The sequence below is a fragment of the Eumetopias jubatus genome, unplaced genomic scaffold, assembly GCF_037043125.1.
Source record: "Eumetopias jubatus isolate StellerSeaLion01/CBP00866 unplaced genomic scaffold, mEumJub1_p1.0 scaffold_5, whole genome shotgun sequence".
Lineage (NCBI taxonomy): Eukaryota > Metazoa > Chordata > Mammalia > Carnivora > Otariidae > Eumetopias > Eumetopias jubatus.
Genome location: NW_028274811.1, coordinates 91,629,441 through 91,656,342, shown reverse-complemented (window position 1 = coordinate 91,656,342; position 26,902 = coordinate 91,629,441). Strand labels below are relative to the sequence as shown.

General features: G+C 40.3%; 1 protein-coding gene across 2 annotated transcripts in view; it reads left to right on the top strand.

Annotated features, from left to right (window-relative positions):
- Window positions 1-11,305: 11,305 nt before the first annotated feature.
- CPEB4 (cytoplasmic polyadenylation element binding protein 4) overlaps window positions 11,306-26,902 on the top strand; it is a 60,960-nt gene continuing 45,363 nt past the window's right edge. For both annotated transcript variants that reach the window (XM_028102717.2, XM_028102716.2), the window contains exon 1: window positions 11,306-13,819. In XM_028102717.2, the coding sequence (XP_027958518.1) occupies window positions 12,695-13,819 (1,125 nt within the window). In that variant the 5' untranslated portion in view covers window positions 11,306-12,694. The remainder of the gene's footprint in view (window positions 13,820-26,902) is intronic.

The window sequence follows — 26,902 nt, the reverse complement described above, 5'->3', positions numbered from 1 at the left end:
GAGAGAGAGACAGCACAAGCAGGGGGAGTGGCAGAGGGAGAAGCAGGCTCCCCGTTGAGCAGGGAGCCCGATGTGGGGCTCGATCCCAGGACCTTGGGATCATGACCGGAGCCTAAGGCAGACACTTAACTGAGCCACCCAGGCACTCCAATTAATGGCATTTAAAGAGAAAATTTAAAATAATTGTGAGGGTGTACATATATGACAGAAGAAAATAATTTCAACAGGACTAACCTGAGATATCAGCTCTCAGATTACCTAGTCACTCATTCAATATTCACTGGATACCCGGGGAGGACTGGGCTAGGGGCAGAGTGGTGGATGCCACTTTCACAATGCTCACATCTAGTGGGAGCCACAAACTCAAATACTAAAGGGGGTCAGGCAGCAAAGAGAAAGAAGTGAAATCCACCCACTGACCTACTCCTAATATTTGCTAACATTTGGTGGCCCAGGGAAACAGTATAAACGGAAGTCCATCTACCATATATCTAAATACTTTTAAGTTACAAATAGAATTAACAAACTGAAGTATGATCTAGTCTCCTACCTTGACAAATACACCTTTATAATGACCTGGAAGGCCAAGTTCAAGTTAGAATTCTCAGACTCCTCAGACTTCCTTACCTGAAAATGCTAATAGGGTCCCTAGCCCGAGGTGCCCCCCTGCAAACACCATCCACACTTCTGTTCCTCCCTTGCCTGACTCCAGCTCACACAGCAAAAGACTTTGTACAAGCAGATGGCACCTTGGCCTGCACATTCAAGCTTCATTCCCTTCCCTCCCCACCAAAACACCCTAGCTTTCTCTTGACCACTCCTAAGGCCCAGGGTATGTACTCTAGTAGTGCTATTCACCTTGGGAAAAACTAACTGAGAAAGAGGTCTCTGGAAGCAGGCACAGGTCACATGGGCAGGGAACTCGCAGGTCCCTTGGCACCGGCAGTATGGTCTAAAAAAGGCAGTGCAGGCGTCCCTTGGCTTCATGAACTCCTGGGGAAGGGCACTTTTGGAGAGGGGCCAGAGTGGTGTCTCTAAGTCATGGGGCCAAAGGTAGGGACCCACTTGCCTGGTTCCCAGGGCAGCACGATCAGCTGGATGGGTAGGGACTATGGTGAACTGGATTGATGAACACCCCATCTTACGAGAACAGCAACTACTTAACTCCAGCTCCAAATTGCCCTATATGGGAATCCAGATGGCCACATCTTACTTTTTTTTTTTTTAAATAGATACAAATCTGGGTTTTCTCGTAGAAGTGCATAATTTCTACATGTTAGCAAGTAATAACTTAAAAAAAGTAAATTATTCTGCAGGCCCAATATAAAATATCTGTGAACCACCTGCCTGTGACCTAACACACAACAGAAGGAAAGAAAATTAAATTCCATTTACACATTGCTTGATCACTCTTTGGCTTTGAAAGTGATATTCACCAATTCGTTAGTGTCACTTAAGCCCATAAGTAAATGATGATATGTCTCCATTGCTGTATATGTGTTTGAAGTCCATGCAGCTTCTGTTCTCCAGCAGAAATCCAATTTACTTGGTACCTTTCAGTACTGATGAATGTCCCCGTAACCCAGCAGGAAGGGCCTGATGGATGGATCTGCACCTTTTGCTTTCGTGATGCTGGCTTTCCTCACATTCTCTTCTGGCCTGCCATAATAACCTGAGCACATAACCCTCACTGCACTTCCCATACACTGCTGTCATTAGCTCCTTATGTCTGTCACTTCCAGAATCATCTCCATGTCTGCAGGGCCTACCACAGAGCCCGTCACATGGTAGACACCTAATCTATTTTGTTTGTTCTGAACTGAATTTGTTGGTGGTTGGTGCTCCGTAATCACCCACATCTCCCCAACCACCAATTAATAATAATCGCAGCTGACATTTCTTGGACATTTGCTATAGGTTAGGTGCTGTGCCAAGAACTTTACGTGTACTGCCTCATATTATCCTCTCAGCTAACTGCTTAACAATTTTTATCCCCATTTTCCAGATGCAGAAACTGAGGCTCAGAGAGACGAATAGACCTGCTCATGGGTTGTTCAGCAAATGGCAAATGGCACAAGTGGGATTTGAACCAATCTTGATTCAAAAGGTGTGTGTCCTGAACCAGTAAGCGAGTATGTCCCTAAAAGTGCCACTGACAGTCCTTGAGACACTCTCAGGTGGTACATGGGGAAACTCTGAATCACTAGGCTTTTGTTCGGCTCTGTACATATTTATTTCAGTGTGTGTTAGGAAAACATAAATAGCAGCATCTTTTTATGACATGAAATTGATTTTTCTGCTTACATTAGTGATACAAAATTTTCTTTTTAAACTTATTTAGTTAAGTTCTAAAAAAATTGAGTCCATTTCCAAATAAAGTTGGGCGAATAAGTAAGATAGGTAATATAATAATACAGCAACAATCATGTGCTTGAGTATATAAAAAAGACTAGAATTTGAAAAACTCTGCCTCATAAACCACCAGATAGGGATTCAAAAGAAACACACACACATACAATGAGACGAATGTTTAAACTCTCACCATGCACTTACAAGTTTGTAAAACGTTGCTTAGAAAATGCATCCCAGACCTTGCCTAAGGAGGGCTCCAACCAGCCTCTAAACTTCTAAATTTGAAGCATGTTTATTTCTTTTTCCTTTTTCTATTTTTGGAACTTAAATGGCCGAATGGATTAAAAAAAATCGCCTCTAAATAAAAAATGAGCTAGGGGCCTGGAGCGCTCCTCTGCCTCATTTCAACTCTGAGCAAATGGTGAATTACAACACCCCTGGACATAGTGGTTTCTAACTGCCAAGCTGCTAGGCTTTTAAATAACAGCCACACAGAAGTGTGGCCATAATGCTACCTATTTCCCTTGCTAAATTATTTATGCATTTATTTTATTTTACATGGGCTGTTGAACCTGAAGGTACTTTTGTGGAGGCCAGGTCATTTCAAGAAACCCATTACTGAGAATCAACTCAGCTACATTAGAAACTGGTACATCCAACTGTATATGATACTGCTCATTAATACTATATAATTACTGCCTCTGCAGTTGTTTTTGGGTGGTGATAACTTGACGTGTATGCATGCGTGTGTGTGTGTGTGTGTGTGTGTGTGTGTGTGTGTGCATGCACTATCCAATGGCTTCGAGGCAATCCACTTCATTAAGGAGCTGTTTAACATTGAGGGTATATCAATACAGACTAGCTTAATGCAATCATGGAACTCTACCTAAACTGACTCGGCCAAATGAAGCTATTACCATGTATAATGCATTTTACACAAGATTGAAGTGGTTTACTAAGTTTATAAACCACTCTCCAGGATTTATAGTGACTGACTTGCCAGAAGATCAGCAGTGTGGTAGAAGTGTTATGCCGATAGTAACTTGATGTATGCTAATAGGAGATTGCTGTATTTTTCACAGAACAACACAGAATAGCAACAATAAAATCTAGAGTGTTCTTTGTAAGATTTTCCAAAGTATGCTTATTGTTAAATTCAACTTAACATTTATTACTTTGGGTTTACTTGTGACTTGTATATGTGAAGGGAAAAAAAAATTGATTAATTCAACCTTAATTCAACACACACTCAGTAAAGGCCTACCATGTGCTGGCATAATGCTGGGCCCAGAGGATACAAAAGAGAAAAGAGTAGCTGACCCAGAAGAGCAAGACTAGTGAGTGGGATCTAAATAGTCATTAACATAATAGTCAATTATATGGCTAAGTGTCTCTGCCCACTTAGGAGAAGACACCCACCTTTGCTGGGAAGTCAAAGAAGGCCAATGAGGGTGCTTGAGTAGGAGCCCCTCTGGAAAACAAAGTAGGTGTTCTTGGCAAACAGACACATATGGAAAGGCCTAAAGAAGTTGTGTGGTAAGCATAGGAGACATTTTTTGACTTCTTTCCAAAGACTCTCCCTTTACCTTTGCTAGCAGAATCCTGATTTGGGGTTATGTTTCATGTTGGGGGTTCTTTAGTCTCAGGGAAGGTGGGCCCAGGTCTGGTCTGGATCGTGGCATGTGACCCAGTTTTGAACTAAAAACTCTAACAGGAAGTGTGCTGAGGGGCCCTTGGGAAAGACCTACTCTCCTTGATCAGAGGAAAACTCATGACCAGAAAGAAACTCAACTCTTTGAAGCCCTTGGTTTCTCACCTCTGAAAGCCATGGTATGATGACCGGGTCTGTGGCAGACATCTTAAGACCTTGAAGGAAAGGTCTAGAATCTAGAACCTAGAGATTCCAACCCAGAGTCCTGACATCATTGACCAGCCAGCACGAGCAACCACCACCTCTAGACTACTTGATGTGTGAGAAAAATAACCTCTTAATGGTTAGGTCATTCTTACTCATGCATTCTGTTACTTGTAGCAAATAGTATTCATGACTGATGGCAAGTTCATGGAACTTCAGGTTTTTCAAGATGCTTGGAACAATGTTCTGGGAGAGTTGCACAAAATGATGTTAAAATGTCATCCAGTTTGTCAGGTGCATGGGATGACATGTTAAGGAGTCTGGCAGTGTTTTTCAGACAGTAGGTCCTTTTCCAGTGGGGTACATGAGATGATTGCTGGTTACACCCAGACAAGGCAGTGCATACTCTTAAATCGCACAATGAGAAATTTAGTTCCCTTTCCAATCCTTGTCAGTCCCTCTAATTATGTAAAGATCTTTCAGATTGGGCTAGTAAGTCTTTAGCACCTTTCTAACCTTAGTAATCTTCCCTTTTAACAAAAAGGAAGAAGCCCTCAACATTAGAGCTTTTGAAATGCATACAGGATCTAGGAGAAATTCATACCATTATTTTGTTTTCAATATTTAAACATGACAATTATTTTTGGTTACAGTAAGTGATAACTGTTTTTCATTTTGAGTGGTAAATCATGTTGCCTTAAATAAGGTTTTAAGTTTTTTTTAGAAGGTAAGCCAACTTACAGAAACATTAAATGTGTGACACTGCCGGAGCTATACTAATATGGCAGAAACTGTGATGCTGGAATGACAATCACTGAAGTTTGAAAAATACAGTTGAGGTGTGCCTGGGTAGTATAGTAGGTTAAGTGTCTGACTCTTGGTTTTGGTTCAGGTAGTGATCTCAAGGTCCTGAGATCAAGCCCCACGTTGGGCCCAGCGTGGCATCAGCTTGTGTTTCTCTCTCCCTCTCCCTCTGCCCCTCCCCCCCACTCTCTCTCTCTCTCAGATAAATAAATCTTAAAAAAAGAAAAAGAAAAATACAGTTGAATACATCAGGAAGCCACGGAAAGTGTTTGAACAATGGAGTAATGTAAGTAGACTCCCCATTTAGAAAGATTCAGTGAGCAAGGCCAGGTATTAAGCCTGAAGATAGCATCTGCAAAAAAATCCAGGTGAGAAATGATCAGACTTGAACCAAAGCAGGATATGGAGAGAAGGAGGAGATGCTGAAGAGAGAAATGAAGAAAACCTAGGGACTAACTATAAGAGGATGGAGGAGGAGAAGGAGGGGTTTAGGATGACTCCTACGTTTGCCTTAACCGACTGAAAGAATGAATCACGGCACCACTGAGTAAACCAAAGGAAAGGGAAGGAGGACTAAGGCTGGCTACAGTGAACTGAAGGCCCTCCTTAATCCCAGGTGGGGATGGTCTGTGAATCACTGGTTCTCAAACCAGTGGCATTAGCATCTGAAAACTTGTGAGAAACACAGATTCTTGGCTCTACCCCATACCTATCTAATCAGAAATTCTAGTTGGTTTTAACTTGTCCTCCAGGCAATTCTGAAGCATGCTAAAATTTGAGGACTATTGGGTAGAAGAAGAGTGCTGAGTCAAGATACCTGGGCAAAATAACTGAATTATTTTAGACAAGGCCCTTCCCTGGACCTGCTTCCTCAATTGCAAAATGAGGGCATTGACTTGGCTGTAAGACTCAGGTCAGTCACTAAACTTGAACTAAACTTCTCTAGGCCAAAATGCCTCACCCATCAGTATCCAACTCCCCTTTTCTTCATTGTTAATAGAATGTCACTTTTTATAAAACTAGGTACATGAGTGTGAAATAAAAACTTCTTTTGCCCAAGTTGTGCCCATATGGCCAAATGCCCACCAGGGGGAGGAGAATGGAAGTGATGTGAATGTCTTCCGAAAAGTTTCCTCAAAGAGAAGGGTCATGTCTTTCATCAGCTTTCTCCTTCTTCCTTCAGTCTAAAACACAGGCACGATGGCTGGAGCTTGATCAACTATCTTGGATCACAGGCAGAAGTTACATTTTGAGGAGGGAAGCAATGGTTTCTGATGACGTCTTGAAGCCACCCCACCAGCCCTATATTGACTCTCCCAAGCCTCTTTCATGTGAGAAAGGAACTTTTTGTTTTAGCCATTCTTGTTTTGGTTTTTCTGTGTTCTTGTATTATTTTGAGAAAAATCTCTTGAAGTTTAAAATTTTATGAGAAAATAGTATGAGAAAACTTAATCAGAATATCTTGGGTGGGGCCGGGCCTGGAAATCTGCATTTGATGGGCTCCTACTGGGGACCAATGCACACTGAAGTGTGAGGTTGGATGCTTATGAATCAACTCTCTCATAACAGTTCTTCAGGAATATATATACTCCAAGAATAGGGGACCAGGAAATTTGGATATAAAAGAAGAGGAGCATCTTTAGTAATTTTTTTTTTTTTATAGATGCCTTTCTTTGAACCTTTATTGCTTAAGAGTTCCAAAGTGAAACTGTTTAGGTAGCAAAAATTCTGGCTAAAAGGAAATCAACAGACAAACTGAACCAGTGTCTATGAGTTTATGGCTATGTTGGGGGCTAGAATTTTGGTCTCTGACTCCCGGCTCTCTGACCTCTGGACCCTGAGGCTTCCCTACAAGCTCTAAAAAGCTATTCTTTTTCCGGAGTCACAGCTGAAAATCCTACAGCCTATCTGCAGGGTGTAAGATGGCAGCTCTTGAGAGGCACAGCTGGGGTTGGGTGCAGGGAAGTGAGGTTGCGTGCAGGGAAGTGAGGTGTGTCCAGTCAAAACAGCAAGGGGTAATCTAGGTCAGCAGCCCATCCATATAGGTGGCTGAGGCCACGAAAGAATCCAAGTCATCCCATGTGATGCATATCACAATTTGGAAGGTCAACCCCCTCTTCTGCTCACCTAAATCTTTGCCAGGATAAGGCAATTTCAAGTGAAGCATGTCTGTGTCTAGGGCCTTTCCAAGCCATTTATTCAGTAACAATGCATGGGAGGAACTGGCTTCACCACCCCCACCAAAATGCTTGTTAACTATGGACTCTATGTGAATGATAATACCTTAAATGGGAAAGCAAGAGGAAAACAGTGTTTAAAATGCAGAGGGTTTGTGCAGATTATAAAACAACAAACAAGAAGGGAAAATATAACCCAGCAATTAACCATAAAAAAAAAAACACACACACAAAAAAACACAAAACACAGTGGCGTTTTCTAAGTAAACGTGCACACTTTTCAATATTAAAACAGGGTGAAGAGTAGAGGTGGGGTTTAATAAAACCTGCCTTCAGGACTTGGCTTTGTTTCTGTCCAGCTTGCCTTCTGGGAGTAAGCATCCAGATACTTTTAGAAAAGAAGATATTCCAAAAGTAATTCCACTCTTCTCTCTTCCTCTACCTTCATAGGACCTACCTTTAAATATTATTGTTATATTCTTTTAATTTCAGTAAAATATATATTCCACCACTACATGAGAAGGCTTATTAATGAAGCTAAGCAAAGTAACTGCTGGGCATTAATCTCTTAAGGGATAGGACCATGGACATGCCCAGGCTTGTCTTCTTGCTACAGCTCACTATTAAACAACACCAAGGACACCGTGTCCTTCAATGCCATCACAGAAAGCTCCTGGGCCACCGACTCTAAACTATAAATGGACCAACTGCTTTAAATATTTCTGCATGCAATGAGCCTGTACTCATGTAATTTACGGTAGTATCTAGTCACTTTTTTGTACGGGTGTCATATTTCCATAAGGTGCCTCTGTTTTACTCAGATGAACTGAAGCAGGGCTGCCACATTGTACAACTCCAGGGGGTGGCATTCACATAATAGTCTGTGGTGCCCTGTGAGTTGTATAGTGCACAAAATGAGCGGCTTTGAGTGGCAACCCTGGTTACTAAAGTCACCAGGCAGGCCCCTGGGGAATTGGATGTGTGCTGTTGGAAGAAGGCTAACAAATGCTTCAAGGGCAGTGGTGGAGGACATCAGAATTGGAATGGGGCAGAGTTCATTCTGTGTGATTACAAGGTGAGGTTTATATCACCCGCCAAGTTTTAAAAGAGGCTGGTGAAAGAGATATTAGGGCCATGCTTCATGGGAGGCTTGGGTTTGGGGTGTGGTGGACCTCAAACCCCAGAGGGGGCTGGGCCGTAGCCAACAGGGTACATGCATTCACTAGTCTACAGGTTCTCTGAAGGTGTGTCAATCCCTTGCTGGACAGGGAGGGAGGTTTTTTTTGTTTTGTTTTTGTTGTTGTTTTTACCCGGTAGCACCTTAATGTTTGGACGGAGCTTGCTTTCTCTGCAAACTGAAAGGTTCCCAGTGAGCATGCTTCGTGGAGGGGCTTTCTTCTGCCAGCAGAGCATTCAAGCCAGCACTCATCTGCAACTGTAGATCCCTTTGGAGATCCTAAATGGAGCTGCTGAATAGTTGTCATGGTTACCTAGGCCAGTTTCTGAGGCCAGGATGTTTTTAAGGAGGGCAGCCCTGAGCTGGGTATCCTGGGTTTCTGAGCGGGCAACTGACCCAAGAGAACTGTTTCCCCCTTCCTTCTCCCATGCTCCTACTCCCTAACCAGGAGCCTGACGTCTATAGAGATCATCTTAGTTTCACTCCAGCCCAAACCTACTGCCCACATCTGATTTAGTCTTAAAAGATCAGGCTGACCTATTAGCATCCTGACTGTGGCTCGGGTGTGTCTCCTTCTCTACAAACCAACACAGGTTCCTGGATTCAGTCATACACACAGCTGCTCTAGGCAAAAGACACTTGTGAAATACAAGTTCTCTATGCTTCATATGTTAATAAGGAACTAATATTTTTTTAAAACCTCAGCCCAGCACTTCACATGTAGCTCATGTAATTTACCAACCTAGTGAGAGAGGAAATATCATTCATATTTTATCCATGAGGAACTAGGGGCTGGTAAAGGTAAAGCCCAGGGCAGTACAACTAGGAAGTAACAGAGGTAGGATTCAAATTACAATGTTGGGTTCCAAAGATAGTCCTTTTTCTTTCGAGTCATGGCTGCCATTTTAGCCACTGAGAACTGGTAGCTTCAAAAGACTCAATCATCTACCGGGTACTGACCATTCATTCATTCATTCACTCAGTCTGCTTTGTGCCAGACCCTATGCCAGCCACTAGGGAAACCAAGATAAGTCAGATAAAACCTCTGCCCTTAAGAAACTAACCCACTGACAACTAGCAGTAATTTAAAGAGAGGAATCTACAAGATTTTAGAGAGAGGGCAGTCAGGGAAACCATTCTGGAGGAAATGACACCTAACTGAATCAGCAAGTCTCAAGGTATGTCCAGTTGTGGGGAATAAACAGCAGGGTAAGACCCTATGCTTAAAGAACTCAGAGTAGAGTTGCAGAGGTAAGACTCAGGGTCATGATACAAGGAAAGAGAATAAAAATCACTTCTTAAGGCTCTGAACAGGTATTCTACATGGAAGTATTGGCAGACTGAGAAACTGAGGCAGCAGAAATCAGGGCCATTCAGGGAGGACTATAGAAATGAAATGGAAGCCACCTTTGTTCATAAGAGTCTTCTTAAAAGTCTTTGATCTCTCTTTGTTTTCCTGCTCTGGCTCTACCGTGATTTCTTCTCTTCATTTCTCATTTCCTTCTAAAGGAAAACACTTATCCAATGTCCTTAGAGCCTGTGCTGAGAGCAAGGCATTACCCTAAACCCTGATGATGGTCCTAAGCAGGAATGTACAAAGATGAACAAGACACACACTGGAGCAGCTACTGAAAACCTAAAGGATAAAAGTCTGAGAGATGTGAACTCCAAATCAAACAGCAGAAGTAATGAAATTATTCAGACTTGGAAAAGGGACTGTCATTCAAGGTAACTCCACCATAGTTGGTTTGTTGATTCATTTTTATCAGCATTCATTCGGCAATGCCTCCTATCCACAAGGTCCTCTCCTCAGCGAGCCAACGGTGGAGCCCAGGTCTGGCTGACCTAAGCCGCCATTGCAATCGTGTGATAAATGAGCATGAAAGACATACACGCATAGGACTTACGAGCCATGTATGCTCGTAAGAGAATTCAGAAGAAAGAGCCGGTGGTAGCTTTTGAACGGATTCCTACAATAAAACAGGAGTCTACCAAGTGGAGAAGAAAGGAAAGGGCATGTTAAAAGGCACTGAGAGTATCTTTGGAGCAGCTTGGTGTGGGGCATTTGTTCGGAGATGAGGTGTTAAAACGCACTGCCCACAGAGCGGAAAGGCCTTGAATACCAGACCAAGGAGTTTGGCCTTTTTCATAGAAAGAGATCTGAACAGGTGAGGAACACAGTAAGATTTTTGTGTTAGAAATGTCCCTCTGGTATAGCCTGTACGGTGGACTAGAATAGGATGAAGAAGAGGGCTCAACTACCTACGCTTACAGCAGCTGTTATCTTTGTGCCTGACAGACCGTACCAGACGGGTTAACTAAGCCAAGCTGGGGAGTGGGGGTGGGGGAATGGAAGGTGAAGGGAGAGTCCCGCGTGAGGGCTACAGGCAGGACAAGGACGTACGCAGTTCTAGGCACCGCACAGCTGCTGGGGAGACCCGCCTCCCCTTCCAGATCCCTCTGGGGCGGAGCTCGAGCCAAAGCACGTGATGCCTGGGGACCCACCTTTACTGTGGGCAGGCCTCCCGTTCATCCGCGGCTTCACCGGTAGCCCCTTGGATCCCCAAGACTCGGACTCTTTTTCTTAGTGCTCGAGGGATCTGTTCTCTTCCGTGCATCCCTATATGCAACTCCTGCAAAGCGTGGTGAGGGAAGAGAAACAGCGAAGGAGTCCTTTGCCCATACTAAAGATGGCAACCTGCTGCGCTCACTCTGGGTGGGGGTTCCAGGCGCCCTGCCTCACTGGGCGAGGTCCAGACGGAAGAGGCGTCCCTCGAGGTAAGTTTTCGACCTTCCTAGGAGGGGACCTGAGCCGGGGGCGTGGCCTCGTCTAAATTCTAACAGCTGATTGGTATTTCGAGAGGTGGGCGGAGTGCCCTCGGTACCCCACCCCTCCCTCTTCGAACCGGAAGTGTCTCTCGGTCTTTCCAGCTGGTTGTCATTTCACTCGGCTCGGTCCTGAGGAGAAGGACTCAGCCGCGGCTGCGGGACCCGGGCACCGGGAGGCGGTGGCGGCGGCGGCGGCATCGGCGACAGCAGAGGAGGAAGAGGAGGAAGAAGGAGAGAAAAAGAAGAGCCAGGTGGAGTCCGCAACAACGACAGCGGGGACTGCGGGACCGGGGTGAAGCTACGGCGGCGGCGGAGGGGACGACGACGGCCCAGCAACCGTGAGGGGAAACAAAAGCCTTCTAAATTATAGATTTTTCTAAAATCTGGGGGAAAAAAGAGAGAGAGCACAAAGGGGGGAGGCCCTTCTCTTTTAGAATAACTACACTAGTGGGTTTTCCCTTTTTTTCCTCTTTTTTTCCCCCTGCGGAGAATCGAACTGAGAGAACTGAACAAACCGCCCCTGGGTCCCATGAGGGAAAAAAACCCCGGAGCCGCAGAGAGGGGAAGAGGCCGAAACCGCAGGACCTTCCAGGTCGCCCCGTTGGTCCCCGCACCCCCGGGCCGCCCGCTCGCTCTCGTCGAGTCTCGCTAGATCCTTCCTGATCGCGATCCCCCCAAGAGGGAGAAACGGGTGTTTTCAGCCCATTTCATGGGGGAGAGGAGGCCGGGGGGAGCCCAGGAACAGCGACCGCAGCAAGATCTGCACCCAGAGCCTCAGGAACAGCCCCAGAGGCCAAAACTGCACCCCGTGAAAGAGCAGAAACAGGACCAGGAACAGCAGAAACCTCCCTGCAATCATCTTTCCATTAGTCAATGCTGATTTCCTCTCCCGCAACCAGGAATTCACCTCCCACCCTAGATAACCTAATATAATCTATATATATAAATATATAATATATAATGTTCTTAAATTATTCCTGATTTTTTTTAACCAAGCTGCCAGGAAAAGAACGTATTCTCCTCTTAGCCCTATTCTAATTTTTATGTGAGTGAATCTAAACTGCTGAGGAAGACCATATGTGATTGTTAAATTATATATATATATATTTTTACTCCGCGCAATGCTTATTCTTCTACATCCATAGATGCTTGAGAAGCTGTGTTTTTGTCATTCATGTACATTTTCCTTTGGAAAAAGAAAGCGCCTATTTTACTAACCAAAGACTTGATTTTTACCCTCTTCGTTTTTATTCCCTCCTAGAAATAAGCCCAGTTGGATTCATGTCAGTGTTTTAAGAGATTTTTGTTTTTAGTTTTTTTTTTCCTTTCAGAGGCCAGAATTCCAAATCAGAACTATTTCAAGTGATAAGCTGCGATCTTTGAGCTAGCTATAAATAAGACATTTCAAACAAACAACTGAAATTTTGGGTAGAGGATACAAAGACGTGAGACATCAGGTTGTCATTTTTTATTGTAAGAATCTGATCCTAAAAATAATAAATGGGGGATTACGGGTTTGGAGTGCTAGTGCAAAGCAATACTGGGAATAAATCTGCTTTTCCAGTCAGATTCCATCCACATCTGCAGCCTCCACACCATCACCAAAATGCCACCCCCAGCCCTGCTGCTTTTATAAATAATAACACGGCTGCCAATGGCAGCAGTGCCGGGTCAGCTTGGCTCTTTCCTGCTCCAGCTACCCATAACATTCAGGATGAGATCTTGGGGTCAGAAAAAGCAAAAAGTCAGCAACAGGAACAGCAAGACCCTTTAGAAAAGCAGCCGCTCTCCCCCGGTCCAGGTCAGGAAGCTGGAATACTGCCTGAACCCGAGAAGGCAAAATCAGAAGAAAATCAAGGGGACAGTTCTTCAGAAAATGGCAATGGGAAGGAGAAAATAAGAATCGAGTCACCAGTGTTGACAGGGTTTGATTATCAAGAAGCCGCGGGGCTGGGTACTTCGACCCAACCCTTGACGTCTAGTGCATCGTCTCTTACTGGTTTCAGTAACTGGTCAGCAGCGATAGCACCTTCTTCCTCTACAATCATCAATGAAGATGCAAGTTTCTTTCACCAGGGAGGGGTCCCGGCTGCTTCGGCTAATAACGGTGCTCTGTTGTTTCAAAATTTTCCCCATCATGTCAGCCCTGGCTTTGGAGGCAGCTTCTCCCCTCAGATTGGGCCCCTCTCACAGCACCACCCTCATCATCCTCATTTCCAGCATCATCACAACCAGCCTCAGCAGCAGAGGAGGTCTCCTGCCAGTCCCCATCCCCCACCTTTCACACACAGAAATGCTGCTTTTAACCAGCTGCCTCATTTGGCGAATAATCTTAACAAACCCCCTTCTCCATGGAGCAGCTACCAGAGTCCCTCTCCTACACCATCTTCTTCCTGGAGCCCGGGAGGTGGTGGATATGGGGGCTGGGGAGGTTCCCAGGGCCGAGATCACCGCAGAGGGCTGAATGGAGGAATAACGCCCCTGAATTCCATCTCGCCTTTGAAGAAAAATTTTGCAAGCAATCATATTCAGCTGCAGAAGTACGCTCGCCCCAGCTCTGCATTTGCTCCTAAATCCTGGATGGAAGATAGCTTGAACAGGGCTGACAACATTTTTCCTTTTCCGGTAAGATTCTGTTCCATTAATAGATTAAGATGAATAAGGAAATTGTATGGTGTAATATCTATTTAACTAAGAGGTTTGAATGGTCCATGTACATATCAGAACTCTTCTTGGAAAATGAGTTGATTGCTAGACATTATTTTGGCAGGACAGGGGTATAATTGGGAACAAAATATTCAGCTGTTTCTTTGATAAATTTCTAATTGTAATCTTCCCCATAGATAATAGTATGAATTGGTATAATTATGACTACCAGGTAGCTAGTGATGTTGGAATTATTAACTATAATATGTTTCTAGCCTGACAGGATCATCAGGGTTGGTTTTTCCTACTTTTTTAGGTGAGAATAAATAATATATAGATATACGTATACTTCATTGTGCAAACCGATGATAATTTTCTGCCCAGATGAAGTAACTGTATAACAAAAAAATTCATTTTTTCCTCCATGTAGGATAGTGATTTATTGAAAACCAACTATTGAATTATAGTTTTCTCACTGGTTACACTTTAAACCTGGAACCTCTCTGAACCTTGCAGTCTGAACAGCCTGAATTCATCAATTCAGCAATTCCTCTTAAACCTCTTTGCAAATTCTGGCCTGCCCCGTGTCAGTAAGGACTGGTACAGAAATGATTTAAATGTTTTCTTCATCCCCATTTATTTTCAAATACCATGAAACTGTTGATCTCAGAGTGACTCTTTTATGATGCCTTTCATCCATTTGTTTATTTTCCAGTGTTAACACTAGGGGTGTAGATAAACCATTCCTAAAAATAGATCCAGGCAAAGATCACTTGTCTTTCTTGCCACCAGTGTATCCTTACTCTGCAAGAGTCACATGGTTTGATGTTTTTGAATTAATGAGCAGCCAGTCTAGTTGATAAATATGAGATAAAGGGAATTTCATAGTTAATTGAACATCAGATGCCCCACTGCGTTTGCATATTTGAAGGTATGATTGTTTATATGTGTTTAGGAAATTTATATGGGCTAATAAGCTAACATTGAATCAGTCCTCACAGTGACCCCACAAGGTAAGTTCTGTTATTATCCCCATTTTGCAGATGAGAAAATTGAGTATCAGAAAGATATAACTTGCCCAAAAGCACACTGCTGATAAGAGTACAAAGTCTAGGTTAAAAAACAAGAATTAAAATATATATCTGTATACATGTGTACACAAATGTGTATGTATATAAACATGCGCCACAAAGGGTTATTTTAGAGATCTTTCTGCAAGGGCTAACACAGATTACAAGACAGTTGCAATGTCCCCAAGTATGATGTCAGCACAAGCAGAACTATCTGTTTGATTAATAATTTGCTTAGTGGGAGGGCAAGTTTGCTAAGAGAATCCTGTGTCATTCCAAGGAATTAAATGTCCCTTCCCTGAAGGATTCAGGTGGAATAGTTAGGATGTATCTTACAATATTTGATTAAGTTTTGTTTTAGGTTTTTAAAAATAATTTTTTTCCCTATGTATCAAAAAGCTGTTGGCTTTTGCTTTTAAAAAGGGTTTTTACTCAAACTGAATTATCTTGCATTAGTAGCTAGGTAAAAGGCTATTAGACATTGGTAATTTCATGAAGTCCATTTTTAAAAAGTTGCTTTTAATATTCTTTTGAACGTAAATTTAAAGAAAATTTAGTGCAAAGGTGACTTTTTTGAATTATTCATTTCTTGCTAATTTTTAAATCTAAGTTGGCATTCTGTACATTTTAACTGGATTAAGATCGGCTCAGAATTGAATACACTTTTTTCATTTTGCTACAGTACACTGACAGAACAAACTTATGTGACTGAACTTAGATGACCTCAGGGTTTATTTTCCGTTCTCAGTTTACTGACTTTTGATGAAGGTTTGCTTTGGGAAAAACAAAAATTCCAGAAAATGAATGAACTGTATGCATGCATATTCTCAATATTTTGGGGGGCTAATGGAATGTGTTTACATGTGAAATCTTTTGGATCAGTTGGAGATTAAGCTGGTTTATGAAATAATAATAAAATTAACTAAGGTTGATACTAAAAAAGTGTTAGAAACTAACTCTTCCCTTAGAATTGTCTTATTATGCTGAGGATGGAAAAAGGATGAGTCAATATACCTGGCGCAAATATGGTAGGATTAGAAAGTAAATTGTTGATTTCTGCTCATCATCCCCCACCACTTTTAGGAATAGGAGGGAGGGTTCAGGGAGCCAGGAGCAAGTGTGGGGGTGATTTGAAAGTCACACTGGGGTTTTTGGGTTTTGAAAAAAACACAAGAAGTTAGTAAACTGAGTACTGTATGCTTACTTAATGTATGTAGTTCTGTGTGTGTGCATGTGTGTGTGTTTTAACAGTTACCCTTTTGAATTGGTTTTGGCAAAAAAGAAAAAATAACAGTTTTGGGTTGGTATGAATTACTTGGTTAAATTTGATATGAAAAACGTGAAGGAACATTTATTTGACTGGGAGCCTGGAAACTAGGTGTGCTCTTTGCCCTATCAGTATAACATTTGGGGGCCTCAGTTTCTCCATAAAATGCGGGGGGTGACGGAGGTGATGTCTAAGTTCCTTATGGTCCTGAGGTGAGCTCCTGTGAAACTGGAATTGCTGCAACCACAACCACACTTTCTGAACTGCTGCCATCTTATTTAAATCTATTACCCTAAACACTATTAATTTTAGGAAAGAAATTTTACAGATATTAGTAGTTCAGTTTTAATGGCTATTGTCAAGAATTCCTTAGGTGTTATAGAGAGATCTGGAAATATACCACAGAAATGACAGGATCCAGCAGTATACATGGCTACATTATAATATTAGTATTATTGAAAGGAAAGAATTTACCTGGTACGTAACTAATACTGGGCAAGGTTTGTTTTGACCCTTACATTAAGAAGAAAAAAATCCTCCGTGTCCTGCCAAACACATCCTGGAATTCCAGTGTCCAAACCAAATAATATATTGGGGCACTTGCCAATAATTTTATTTGAATACAGCACTTCTTTGGAGGGGTGCCTAGATCTTCTGTCCTTACAGGAAAGTAAAGGAGAATTGTGTAGAGTATATTCTGATAGTCTCTTATCTTCAGCTCAGTTATGCTCACACCTCCATTAGCTAAAAACCAGGAAGTAGGCAAAAAAATAGAAAATGAAAAAATAAAAAGGAGGAGGGTAGACAAAATCTTTCACAAAGACCATCTCTAAAACTTGGTAGGGAGACATTTTAGGATTTAGAACCCATTTGCTCTTACTTCAGACACAGTCGTCATGGATTTGTTAAGTTGTCTTAACCAGGCAAATAATTCATGTCACTTTCATAACTCTGCTTGTGTTGTCAGTTTATTGATCCTTAAAATTATATATGGCATCTTATATTTGAAAATAGAAAGTTACTGCATTGCTTCAGTTCTGAAAATCATGGTGAATTATTTCAATTGTCTAAGTATAACCTCATTACACTTTTTGTTTTTTAATATAGTCCCAGGAGGGATCTTTGTATGGGAAACATTTTCTTTGACTTTGTATTTATTTCTATTAGAGGAAGGGAAATTAATTTCATTATAAAGTATGGGTTAGATGGTTTTGGCTCCAGCAGAATTGAGATACTGAAAAAACTTTGGGAAAGCATACCAGGTATAATTTTACGCCTTTTGTAGAAAGCCTTTGAACTAGGTTTAATTGCTTTTCTGATGGAATCAAAACTTGGGCGGGGTAGAGTTTTTTGATTATTTTTTGTTGTCTTCACAGAAGCCATGGAATATGATCAACACATTGTTCCACACCTTTCAGGAAAAACCTATTTATAGCAAGCTTAGTGAACGTTGCAACTAGAAAGATGCTCTTAGTTCATGGGTTTATGCTTTTAAGAATAATCCTTGTTGGTGTTCATGAGAAAGAAATGGAAAACTAATCTTAAAGTTAACATATGCCTAGTTTAAATTTTATAGCCTATATTTATTTTTTTATGACTTTATCTTGCTATAAGGAAAATTAGCTTGAAGATCCATTATCCCATTTTTTTCAGCACTACATTGTACCTCAGGTTTTGGTCCCATCACAGATAAGATAATGTGTATAATGCATTTCTCTTTAAGGCAGGGAGCTCATAACATGAGCATTTGTTTTAATATTTCCTGACAAACTCATTTTATATTTAATTGTTCAAAGAAAATTACTCTTGCAGAAATTAAGGTATATTTTTACCATGATAAATTTATAGCAATCTGTAATTTTTTTTACTTCAAATTTAGTATAGATTCTCATCACATTTTATATTATTGAAACAAAGAGTTCCACTTTCAGGTTTTCAGAAAATTCTTAGTAGATGGAATAATAAAGGTATAGTCCTATTTTTAATCAGTTTCCGAAGGTGAAACTTGAATAATTACTGAGATAGGTTATTGTATGAGGCCAAATGTAGTAGAGTGAAGCATAAGCTCTGGATCCAAGCACACTTGAATTTGACTGTGCACTGTAATTAGCTGTGTGACCTTGAGCAAATCGCTTAAATTCAGGAAGAAAACCTCATCAAGGTAATAATAATAAAACCTCATCAAGGTTTTTGTGAGGCACCTTAAGTATGTGGCCATAGTAGGTGGCTTAAATTTTTTTTTTTAATTTAAAGTATGCCTCTCTAAAATTTGTAAAATAATGAGATTAATTACAAATATAGTATCTATGAAAGATTTTGAACAGTCCTTTGTATTGCTTATCTTATTATATGTACTTTACTTCTTAGAGTACTCCTTTTGAATAAGTTAGATGTAACCTAGGACAGATAAAACATTTAGCAGAATTAATCAGTTTTCTTGAGAAGTTTTATAATTGTATATATCTAAACTTTCATTAGTATTGGTAGACTACATCTTTCAGTATTTTGAAAGATTCGGCTATGGTTATTTTAAGAAATTTAGAACATTTGATTGCTTTTGTATACATTAAAAGAGACTATTTCAAAGGAGAATTTGTGATTTTTTTGGATAAGAGATAGGAAGAGTTACCATAGATTTGAATTGGGTCTATTTTAGCTTTTATCCTGGAATTCAGTATTGTTTTTTATATTTTAATTAACTTATTTAGTACATATTTATTGAGTACCTCCAATGTTATGGACTAGGGACAAGCCTAGATAGCTCATAAAAGTTGTTTTGGTTTGATTTATAATGTGTTTTTGATCTGTGCTAATCCCTGAATGATGCTAAACATGCTTTTTGTCCTCATTATAAACATATTAGCACCTGATAATTTCCTGTCATTTTAATCTATGAGCTGTTTTAAACTTTAAGGCAAATTAACAGATCCAACTTTAGGTATAAAAAACAGTGTGGTATTTTCAAACATTTTATTAATGGTCACATTTATAAATGTCTTACTTGTATGCAGCATGTGCTTATTTAAGTCTTGTGGCAAAATGGTACCACAAAAGGCAAACTTTCACCTATGGGTAGTAGAGTTCAGGTCTCATTACATGTCAAGGAAGAGACTCCATCAGCCACTTACAGGTCCTCTCTCATGTTTGCAGACTGAATTATTAAAGTTCAAAGTCTTAAGATGTACAAGTACTTTTCATATTGTATTTAGATTGGGCAATTTTTGTTTGCTGAATAATTATCAGAAATATCCCAATCATTATTTTTTTATATATCTAAACTATGTTATAGCTAATCCCTCACTATTATACATTCTAAAGCCATGTTTATATTTAAATATTATGTAACATACTTTTAATAGTAGTCCTTCCAGATGTTTTTGAGGAATGCATCTAGTGCTAGTCAGTAAAATAGCTGTTGTCATCTTACATCTGTCAGAACCTTAAAAAAAAAAGTGAGCATAAGAATGTTGCTATTCAGAAAAATCTCCTAATTATAGTATGGAAGTCAGATCTGGGTTCCAGATATGGGTCTGCCACTTACTTACTGTATGACCTAGGGCAAGCTACTTAACCTTCCTGATCCTTCATTTTCTCGTTTGTTTTGACTGGTTATCAGATAGAAATATTAATTCAAAATCTTGAAAATAGCACATATTCTTAAAATATGAAATATGGTATAACTTGTATATGGTAATTTGAGCATAATTTTAAAGAAGAATTTCATGAACCAAATATAATTTTTTAAAATAAAGTGACTGTACTTAAATAATAGTGGGAATCAGGCTAGATGATGTCCTCATTTTCTTGAACACTGCTAAAAAATTTAGTGACCAACTGTTTTTCTTTTTTTCCCTGTCTCTATTTTGGTAAAGTGTTTTCCTTCATGTCTTATTAAATTTTTTATTAGGGAAAAATTTAAGCATATTCAATAATAGACAAAATAAGTATAACAAACCCCCATGTGCATGTTATCTGGCTTCAACAATGATCGACTCCTGGACAAACTCCTCTGTCTTCTTCCTAACCTTCTCCCCTTTCATGTTATTTTAAAGCAGTTCCCAGAGATTGTATCATTCCAATTGTAAGTGCTGGAGTCTTTTTTTCTCCCCATAAAAACAACAACAAAGAAATTTCCTAGTGGTTTTTAAGAAAAGATAGAAACCTAAGCAAGGCCCACATTTCTGTTGCACCTGCTCAGCTTGTTTCACCACTCAAGCTGGTACTAATCTTTAAGGAAATCACTATTGGCCTCATCTCCTCCCTTCTGGACAGAGAAGTTGTTGGTGGTCACATGGCCATAAAAAAAATAAGGGAGGGGTGAGAGGTCCAACAAAAGCACCAAAACATCAGTTGGTGACTGAAAATTTGGGAGGAGATTCTCTAGTTTTCCTTTCTCCAGCTTATTCTTACCTTCTTAGCCCAGGTTTGGGCTTCCATGGACTTGTGGGAAGGATCTCTGAAAGGATAAGACTGAGAGCTCTTTGGTTGTATTTTTGTTTGTCTGTTTTTGTTTTTAAAGAAGAATTTAGAGGTTTGGGGCCTTTTGCTGGCCTTTGGACTACATCAAACTTTTTCACCTCTTGCTCTCTTTCAACCTATAAATGTTCGATACTTTCATTGGCCCATATGCTGGGAATACATGACCAAGGCAAGCATGCTCCTTCTCCTCGTGACGTGTACAGTCTGGTGACCTCTTTGTACCTGGATGTTTAGAAGTGCCTTCTGCTCAGGAAACTCTGGAGAGCTAAGGATGGGGGGTGGTGGGAACTATGAGGGCCCAGAAAGGCTGACACTGGGCATAGGCTGCTTTTTGACATTGCTCTCAAGGCTCACAAGAGAGATTTCATGGGTTATAGAACACAAGCAAACCTCAGTTTAGGAATAAAGATTGTGCATTTGGGTGACCATTTTCTTTGCTGACTTTGGACCCTGATCAGGCCCAGCAGACGTAGAACAGAGGAAGGGCCAGAAGGGTCTAAATGACTTCATTCCTTAGGGTTGAGTTTTAGTAGTATTTACCTGTTTTCCTGAAATGAGTGACTTCTTGCCCTGAGTAGCTTATTATGTAGGAGGAATATTTTTTTCTATTTCATTTTCCTATGAAAATGGGCTACAGGAAATAGCACAGAATAGCGGAATTATTCAGATATAACAATATCTAATTTAACATGTTAATTTCAGGCTCTTTTGCTGTTTCACCAGAGAGAGAAGTTGGCAGAGGGAATGTTTATTGAATGGATCTACTAACTGCTGCACCTTTTGTACAATCTGTCAGATACCTTATCTCATTTCTCCTCACCAGTTTTATAAGGGAGGGGTATCATCCTCATTTTGCTGATGAAACCAAGGTTCAGAGATTCTGTGATGTCAAGATCACTTGTCTAATAAGTGGTAATTTAAACTCAGTTGTTGGAATAGAATAGTTTTTTGTTGTTTGTTTTTTTCTAGAGAGAGAGCATGAGAGTCCATGTTGTGGGGGAAAGAGGGAGAGAATCTTAAGGAGGCTCCACACCTAGTGGGGAGCCTGACGTGCGGCTTGATCTCACAATCCTGAGATCATAACCTGAGCTGATATCAAAAGTCGGATGCTTAACTAACTGAGCCACCCAGGTGTCCCTTGGAATAGAGTAGATTTTAATTATTTCTCTCTGCCAGGCAAGGTGAGAATGCACACATAGTCAAGAGAAGAAAGGGTCTGTTGATCCAGGAACGGACTTAAGCAAGTCTGGAATGGCAGTTTGTTTTTTTAAATTCAATTAAGTGGTGACAAGAAATGTTTACGATTTTAAGGATTTCTAATGCTCAAAATGAGTATGGTTTATTTAATGAAGGTGGAATTAAAGAAAGTTTTCTTTTTTTTTTTAAAGATTTATTTATTTTGAGAGAGTGAGAATGAGAGAGAGAGAGAGAGCACATGAGAGGAGGGAGGGTTAGAGGGAGAAGCCAGCTCCTCGCTGAGCAGGGAGCCCAATGCGGGACTCGATCCCGGGACTCCAGGATCATGACCTGAGCCGAAGGCAGTCGCCCAACCGACTGAGCCACCCAGGCGCCCCTAAAGAAAGTTTTCTCAAAGGCTTTCTGAAGAGATCTGATTCATCAGTTCATGTGGGAACAAATGGACCTGTTGCTCCAATCGGGGTAATACACCAAAGACATTCATTTATTTATAGTTTTTTATAGGGAGCATTTGGTAGCCTATGGTCTATAAGATTCTGCCTTCATTATTAAGCCGTCATGATGAGAAAGTACTGACTAAGAGGGAACATGTTTAGAAATACAAGATGCTACTGAATGTGGTTTCTTCTACTTTAGATAATTACCTCTTTGACTTTAACCTCTGACCCTCGTTCTCAACATTCAGGCCCTCTATATAGTGAAGGATGTCATACCTGCCAGGTGTTTGTTTATAAATTGAAATTTCAAGGTCATGATGAGGCTTATTTAAATGAACCACTTTTCTGAGCTTCTGCTCTGAAGTCAGACTCCTCCACTTACTGTATGACTTTGAGAGCAATTAGTTAACTTCTTACAGCATTATTTGCCTAAAATGGGGATGATACTTGTATACACTTTACGTGATGGTTGTGAGGAACAAATGTATGTAAATCATACATAATTCACATAAGATGCACAACACTGAACCAGGAGGGACATGTTAGCCACTTTAATAATGGTGGCGGTGATGATGGACTACAGTGTGCTACACATATTCTACAGTCTGTGGCTATGGAGAGGTGAGTGGTACTCACAGTCCACTGGGGGGATAGGTGTAAGGGAACTTGTCAACATCATATGGAATGGCATCATGCTAGGGGGATGGGGAAAAAGGGACTTGTGCCTACACAGGGATGTGAGGATCATCTGGAAGTGGAATCTTGAAAGTTGACTATGTAGTCGATTTTTGATGCCTGTGGGCTTAAATAATCCAAGAAGAACATTTACATTTTGGCAAATCTCAGATTAAAACTCCTGTAGTACCTTTGATTAATTATGGGCTCACTGGCATTTCAAACTTCCTATTTATTTTGGCAGCTGACATACTGGCATATACTTTCAAACCAAAATATTTTCTTTTCCCTTCTTCACTAGGGAAAGTTTAAGCCAGAAAGAGAAACCTCATCAGCTGATACAGATGCATAGCTGTCTGGGAAGTGACGATCACAGTAATGTCTGTCTTTATAGGGAGAGTGTCAGTTAAGGGAGTAGCTGACTTTTGGCTTTGGTTCTTAATGATGTGTTATATTCAATTAAGTACTTTGTGTGTTTTAGACCCCGTCTAGTAATGGGAAAACATACTAACTCAAATATAAAAAGACAAGACCAATAATAGAGTGGTCATGGTGGTTGATTTGTTGAAATTGAACTTGACTGTAATCTTTTTCCAAGTTAGGCATCTCAGAGCTTGGAGAGGGCTTCGTTTTAGGTTCTGAGAGCAAGGGCTGCCTCTTCATGTGGAAACCTTAAAATGGTTGATGTAGCATATTTAAGCCGAACTGTATCATGGCCAGTCAGCTACAAATCACAATGCCACCTACCTAAGGAAATTAACCTGTTGAATGTAATTGCTTAACTCAGTGCTTCTCAAAGTGTGGTCCCTGGCATCACTTAGAAACTTGTCAGAAATGTGAATTCTTGGACCCTACCCAGAGCTACTGAATGAGACACTTTATGGGTAATCTATGATTTGACAAGACCTCCAGATGGTTCTGATATGCTCTCAAGTATGAGAAACACTGGCTTAGAGTATCCATTTGGATTTAAAAAAAAAAAAAAAGCCACGAATGATGATTTTGGTTTGTGATATAATTGCAGTGTAGTTATTCTTCCTGTTGGTAATAGACCAACAGGTTCACATGTTTCTTTTGGCTACTTCTGGAATGTTAGGAAAAGTCATGTTATCAGTTATTTGCTGATGTAAGTCTTTCTATTTTGCCATGGCAGTCAGGATTACTGGTGTAAATTAAAAGGATGGGTTCTGATTTTTGAAATACTAATTTGTTTTATCAGAAAATTATTTTTTTTTACCAACTTTGATTTTCATATTGACTTGTATGAGGTCTAAGTATGGTAATCAAGTTTGCTTTGCTGAGCCTTGAAGATAATTGGTGCTCTTCTATTTTCATTCATGATTATTAAGCTCACATGTTGTAGAGTCAGAAGGCCTCGGTTCAAATTCTGGCCCTCCACTTACTTTGCATTGATAGAGTTATTTAATCACTCTCAACCTCCGTTTCTTCATCTGTGAAATGGGATACCTAATTGTGTAGGATTTTTTACACATGTAAAGCATTAGAGCTTGATAAGCATTAGCTGCTGCTATTATCATTATTACTACTGTTACTACCACTTCCACTTCTGCGGTTGGCAGTAGATGACCTAGAGAGGCATTTGTGGAAGCTTTCTAGTTTGTGCACCACATCTATTTGTCACCTCAGTAGGAAGAAGGAATTATCTTATCGGGCTTCTTACCTTTTTAGTACCTCTGATATCATTCCTATATTTTTCTTATATATACATTTTGTTCTTTTTTTGATTTATGGAGAAATATTTGAGTGCCTACTGTTTGTTGGGCACTTGCCAGCGTGTTCCTGCTCCCAGGACCTTTATAGCAGAGTATCTCATTCATTCAAATGTATGTCTTAGAGTGGTCCTTTGACTGCCATGACCATTACCTTACCCAAGGAATTATTGCCTGCTTTGGAGGGAGACTTAGGCTTGAATCCCAACTAAGCTGCTGATCTCTGCAGAAACCTGTCTGTGCAGTAATTATGGAATTTTCCTTGGTCTTAGTTTTAATCATTAAAACAGGAATAATGCCATCTAACTTATAATTATGAGGTATTAATTAAGACAGTATTAATAAAGTACCTAAAATAAAGTCAGGTACTTAGTAGATGCTCAGTAAAAGGTAGTTCTGTTTTTCTACCTTTTCTCCCTTTAGGCTGCCGAGAGAAACTCGTGATGGTGGCTTGAAGCAAATTTGGTTGCTGGTGTTTTTTTGTTTCATGATAGATTCTTTGCTCTATTATCTGAAATCAGGACATCCCACTTTGACCAATTGTTTTAAGTAAATTTTTTTATTTAAAAAGCTTGTTATTTTGCATTATGTATAGCATAAGAAGATGCAGTGACTGTCCTAAGACGCTAAGGGTTCATTTTCTTATTAACCTGCGATTGGCCCTCATCTTCTTGTGGGCACAAAGTGATGAGTTTTTATTAATCATTCTCCTTTACGCTTTGCTTCCTGCCATACTCACCACTATAATTTAAATTAAATCTTGGGAGAGCACAAGCTAAGGATGTCAGAAAGCTAGAATACAAATATATTTCGGAGTTAGGAAAAGGACATTAGAGATCTAATCAAACTCTTTCCTTCTTCAGATAAGCAAAGGTCTAGAAGACGAAAGGGCCCAAGCTCACCTGACACACCAGTGGTGGAGTTGGGGCTTCCTAGTGTCTAATGCTCATTCTTCTCATTTATGCTGATGTTCATATTTTGGTTATCAGCTCACATTCAATCAAGAAGAGTTGTCACTTAGCAAGGTTTCTATCTTATAGGTAGTTTACTTTCTGGGAAGATAGATAAGTGATTATGATATTTGGCCCAATTAATAATCAATACGGGTAAAATCAGAGAATGAAATATGGCAATCAAAGCCCTCCTGATCTGACACTTTATTGGGTAGGAAAACCAGGATCGTTTGTGCTGCTGTTCTTATTCCTTGGGTTTATTTATTTGTATCTGCTCCTCCACCTACTTCCTAGTGGCACACTTACATTTTAGTTTTTTGCTTTTGTTTTTAATTAGAGGTTAAAAATGGTTGGAAAAGATCAGTGAGAGGGAACAAATCAAGAAGGATAAACTTTAGACCCTCTCTGAGAACAGAATGTTTACTTGACAAAATATGTGGCTTTTGAACTCTTTGAACTGCCAAAGCATCATAAGAAATAAAACGTTATACAAATGTAGTCATTTATAATAATTATAATAAGGTTGGACTGTGGGGAAGAATGCATATTGGCAAGGGTTGGCAAGAATGTGGTAACTGTGCCATTGAGTCCTGTATCTTGCACTTAAATCATCAGCAATCTGTCCAGACCCTATTCTCTTCTGAACCCATACAGAGCCTGAAAATCCTTCCCAACACATTGCATCTGAGGGTCTATACCAGTTGATCAGAGTTTGTATATTGGTATTTATTTGTCACTCTTGTAGTAAATCATGACAAAGTGTAAAAAGGATTGAGGGTTTGTTTTTAATCCTATAAAGCATTACTTGAAAATTTAAAAATTCCATTTAGGATTTTAATTTTAATATATTCCACCAATTAGAAGTCAGGGGTTATCTTAGCAAAAATCTCATGTTTCAGGTAATATGTGGGGGGAGGGAGTAACAAAGTGGCTTTGCTAAAATTCCAGTACCACATTTAGAAACTTACAGGTAAAAAGGAAGCTTCTTTATTTAATGGACACAGCTGTCATAAACCAAAACACACTGTAATATTCTTTATCAACTGCTTCTCTTCAGTGATCTTGTTATTCAGTGATTGGCAAATGCAAGTTCTGGAAATTCACAAGGTTGCTTACTGCTTTAGTTGCATTAAAAAAAAAAAAACTGAGTACCCCCTACCCCACTACCCATTACAGTTATTTTGGCAAAAGAAAACCTACAACACTACAGCAGGAAAGGGAAAATGTAAAAACAAACCTTAAGGAAGTAGAAGG